This window comes from Strongylocentrotus purpuratus, unplaced genomic scaffold (assembly GCF_000002235.5).
Source record: "Strongylocentrotus purpuratus isolate Spur 01 unplaced genomic scaffold, Spur_5.0 spur5_scaffold_21, whole genome shotgun sequence".
Taxonomy (NCBI): domain Eukaryota; kingdom Metazoa; phylum Echinodermata; class Echinoidea; order Camarodonta; family Strongylocentrotidae; genus Strongylocentrotus; species Strongylocentrotus purpuratus.
Window position 1 is genome coordinate 17,924,627 of NW_022145607.1, and position 4,865 is coordinate 17,929,491.

The 4,865-nt window shown below is 40.1% G+C and overlaps 1 protein-coding gene across 1 annotated transcript; it reads right to left on the bottom strand.

The window, feature by feature from the left end:
* Positions 1 to 809: 809 nt before the first annotated feature.
* Positions 810 to 4,531, bottom strand: LOC100889961 (leucine-rich repeat transmembrane neuronal protein 4). Its single transcript, XM_003726682.3, has 3 exons — positions 4,408 to 4,531; positions 1,869 to 3,636; positions 810 to 1,417 (listed from the first exon to the last, which is right to left on the bottom strand). The coding sequence occupies exons 1-3, from the start codon at positions 4,440 to 4,442 to the stop codon at positions 1,157 to 1,159; spliced, it is 2,064 nt and encodes a 687-aa protein (XP_003726730.3). The 5' UTR covers positions 4,443 to 4,531; the 3' UTR covers positions 810 to 1,156.
* Positions 4,532 to 4,865: the final 334 nt, after the last annotated feature.

The following is a 4,865-nucleotide window of genomic DNA, read 5'->3' on the forward strand; positions in this document are numbered from 1 at the left end:
CACATTTGCAATGGAAAATATATCCTAAAATATCACATTTTAGCGATGTAATCGGTGGTCCCGCTACCCGAATCTGAAAAATCTACTTTGTACGCACTAAATTAAGCCTTAACTTGAGATTTATTTGTCACCCATACTGTCACGAAACAATCTTGAATTAATTCGTTTTACATCAAATAACAAGGATCTAGGAGTTTCGTTGTATAAAACAATGATGCAAGATCATGCATGTTTTCATTCGACACGGCTTCGTGCGATACAGTAGAATCTATAGTTAAGTTACACACAGCCTCATCAACTCGAGTGCGGATATCGTAAAATGAACGCATGCATCATTTGTATAATAATCAGAAGATTCAGCCCACGAATCCAGTCATAAAAATCATCGTTTAAAACCATATGAATAATTATGCGTACCAATTTTTCACTAGCTGCAGTCAAAACTCTTCTGAATCCAAGATATAAGATGGCGACGTCGCGTCGTCGATCGGGAATTCAAATATGGCTCGAGAATGCGCATTTTGGATGACGTCACGAAAGCATGCGCGCGCATGCATACAGCCTCACTTTCAAGTTGACTCACTTTTTTATTCTAAAATGCTCTTATGTCGATCTTGACTCATTTTTACGACCATGTGAGTCAGTCGAAGCATTTTGCAAATGCGTCAGCTCATGATTGACACACTGGTGAAATATAAATGAGTCAATAGAGACTCATTGGTTGTTACTAATGAGTCAATTTACACCTGACTCACGAAAATTATGCTTAAATGTGTCAAATGACTCACTTTTTGTTGTGGGTGTAAGGCACTGAATTTCGTGCGAATGAGGAACAAATTGTAGTTTCTCAAGCAATACATATGTAGTTTGTCCCTGCAAACGTATAAAGCCTCATAGCACGGTGCAGTGTCAGTTACTGCATTTTATGACGCTTTCTTTGTCGGCAATAATCTTTCCTGGCATGAATATAAAGCTATGTGCATTCACTATGAACTTCGCTCACCCAATAGTCTTCTGCAGTGTTGAATACTCAGAATTTTGGTCCATGAGAATGTTATTGTCCATAGTTCATATCAGGGTTATGCTGTAGCCCATATATGATGCTGTAGACACGGTACACATAATCGTGATTATATACGGCGGTTGTTCAAGGTTTTCAAGAAGAGAGAAACTCTCTTTCGTTTGCGTATTTAGGAATCTTCGAATCATACACGGGTTCCTTGATACCAAAGATGCAATAGTCGGACTCGCGTTCAGTTGCTGTTTTCTCGTGGTCGTCAATGGATTCGTAGTCTCTGTCAGGCAAACGGGGAGGGTCGTAGAGAACATATGTATCATTGAAGACCTCGAGGTAGGAAGGTGCTCTGTTGAGCATCTCAAAATCAGCACCATCGTGACCGTCTTTGTTGTGGATTTTCTGTTCATAATAGAATCATGAATTGCAATGATTAAAGAGGAGCATGAGGTATGCGTTAAGGACAGTACATGTATGACAATTTGACAAGGAACTCAGGACATGAAAATCAGTATGGGGAGCATTCGGTCTCGTCAACTTTCAATATAGTTTGTATAAGGCCTGAGAGAATGAAAATAACTCAGTGCGATGCGAACGTTATATTTATCATATATTTAAGACATTTTTCCGATTCTGTGTAGGCCATTGAAGAAGTATGGATATTCATGATAATTTATCTCTTTTAATTTATTCTTTTAATAGTCATGTAATGCGACAGACTAGGATAAACACACTACCATTTTTTTTTAATTGTGACCATGACTAACGTCTTCAAAGATAGTCATAATATATAGATCTGAACCTACAGAAACCATTTTGTACTTGATACTTTTGCTAAATTCATCATACTTACCGTTGGGAGGCGAGGGTAGTTAATCTTAGATTCGATCTCTGGAAACTCCTCGTAAAGTCCATCATCGTCTCCAATGCTGCCCATCTCATCACCTGCTACAACTGCGTTCAATCCATTAAACTGCGCTAAACTCGTTGATGGGCGCGCACCGATGAGCCCTAAATTAGGATTCTCTCCAGGTGACAAGGTGATACTGTTCTTTGACTTTCCTTTGGCTGTTGTCAGAATCTTGTGGCAACGGTACACGATGCCGACCAATATGACGATAAAAATAAGAGGGAGAACGATTGTGATCGCTACGACGATAGTGTTAGTCACGTTGGACATATTCAGTTTGTCTGTATTGGTGTTGTCTTGGCTGTGAGATGTCGGTACCAATGCTATGGCAGGAATGTCGGCCGTTGCGTCAGGTAGGCTAAGTGCTCGAATTTCGGTGAGACGAGAGTCATCAATAGAAGAACTTCTGGTTGACGTCGAATGAATACGGGCATGTCCCTCGCATAGATTTTGAAGGGAATTGTCTCCAGAATCGTTATATTCACTAAGGGTTGGAAAGACACACTCTGTCGCATATTCCACATTTCGGTCAAACCAATCTTCAAAGTCCAATATGGCACACTCACAGCGTAGTGGATTATTCTCGAGATTGACTAAATCTAGCCACGGTATCTCTTGGATCAAGTACGAAATTTTTGTTATACGATTTGAAGACAGTTTGATAGACTGAAGATTATGGAAGCCTGTGAAGACACCAGAATCTATTTGTGTGATTCTATTAGCCGACAAATCGATGATCTCCAAACACAGATTGCTTCGGAACAATTTGTCAGACACACGACCCAGAGCATTGTTGGACAGATTAAGATATGTGAGATTGAAGAGATTTTCGAAGGCATCATTTGGGAGATCAGCAAGTCCATTCCTTGCCAAAGAAAGATGTCGAAGTTGTGTGGTATTTCTAAATGAATTCCCTGAAAGCCGAATAAGATGCGTTTTCTCAAGGGATAACGTTTGCAAGTTGTCTAGTCCACTGAGACCTCGACCATTTCTGATTTCTGTTAGATTATTACCGTCTAGACTTAGTATCCTTAGAAGATGGAGCTCTGCGAAACAATAATCAGGCAACGAGCCGATCAGATTGTTTGCAAGTGTCAAGGACTGAAGAACATTCCCCGTACCAAATGCATCGCAAAGTGGTTCCCGAAGACGGTTTCCTCCCAATTCCAGTGTGCCAAGATTCGGCAAACTCTTGAAGGTCTCCGCGGCAACGTTTTCCAGACAGCCTTCCACAACCAACAAGAAAACGAGGTTGTCGAGACCGCGCAACATCTCATCATTCAAGTTGGTGAAACAGTTTCCTCCAAGTCTAAGGTACTCAAGTTCCTCAAGGCCCACAAATGCATTCAATGAGATATCACTCAATGTGTTGCTTCTTAGGTAAAGGTATCGGAGACTAGTAAAGTCCTGCAGGGCGTCGGGGTTTAAACGAGCAATATTGTTGTTGTTCAACTGCAATGTTTTCGCCGAGCTGCAAACATCTGGTATTGACGATAATTTCCGATTCGAGCAGTTGGCAAATTTCGTCCAGTCGTTGAAGTCACAGAGGTTCGAGCAGGAAGAGGGGTCAGGGTTCGAGTCTTGGGCGTGGGTTTCCATGGTTACGGAAGAAATAAGGATGATGATAAACAAGCTTGAGTAGATCATAACAAGCTTCTGTCGAAATTGACGACCGACTTGGAAAGATGCTGAAGCCATCTTTGTTGTGAACCTGAAAATGATTTTTAAAAACAAGAGGGCATTATAAATGTTATTTCAATAAGTTGGGGGTTCAGACAGAAGTGCTGAAAAACCATTATGCATAAAATGTCACTTTAAACGTTAGAAAGGAATAGGAAATTATGTTTCGACCTATTAAGCATGAAATCAGAAAATGTCCCAACTTGCCAATTACTTGGTAGTGCTTTATTCCTTGTTATTCCTTTAACAACCATTTTGAGTGTTGTGAGTAAAACTTGGTGTATGTCCCCCTTTCGATTTTGTGTGGGTCTGATCTCCTTTTTTTGGGGGGGGGCCTCTTTCCCTCTCTGACTCTTTATTTTTGGAAATTTTCAAATATTTATGCAAAATGAAAAGTGCAAATAATTATTCTAAAAAATGGCATATAATTAAAAACAAACATAAAAATCTGGGCGTTTCATGTTTATATAGCTACGATACGGAATAACATCTTATTATCACACTGGTCATCGGATTCATTCACGCACAAAATGTTCACCATTTCCACTCCCTGGGGAATATTCCTACCACCTAGGGTATAAGGAATCTTCTATCACATAGGATTTCATCATCATACCAGGTCCACATTTCTCTCCTGGGTATGGGTGTCAAATTTAGATTAATTTCTTGCCTAATGACATTAGTGCCCTCTCGGGGATCAAACCCACGAAATCTGCATTTTCATTCAAGTGGTTAAAGTACTCCAAAACGACACCTTTACAATCAGGCCTAATGTGCCACCAAACTACCGCTGTCTACTTACCCAGTCATCTCCTGCAAGTCCCGATGTGTCGGCATCAAATCTTTCAAATATGTCTAAGTACAAAGACATCTATTCGTTGAAGTGAGAACCAGTATGTTTGGTTGGTCGCATATCGAAGCATCTGCCAAAGGAGGAAGTTGTTGATAAAAAAGCATCATCTTACCGAATCCCCTTTGCTTCTAGTTTCGTATTTTAAATTAACGGGTCATGAAAAAAGGGTTATAGCAAATATAGGATCCCTTCGAAAGCGCCATGGACGGTGCTACTTCAAGTTGACATAAACGTTTTAATTAGGTTTCGATTAGTGTAGTCTATTCATGTTAGAAAAGCAACTTTTAACTGCTAGGCATTACCGTGCAGGACATTTAATTTGATCTACTTTTCTCTTGCCATTACGTTTACAATTTGTCAAGGAACAAAGGAAAATATACAAAACAGACGTACGAGGAGGATAAAGT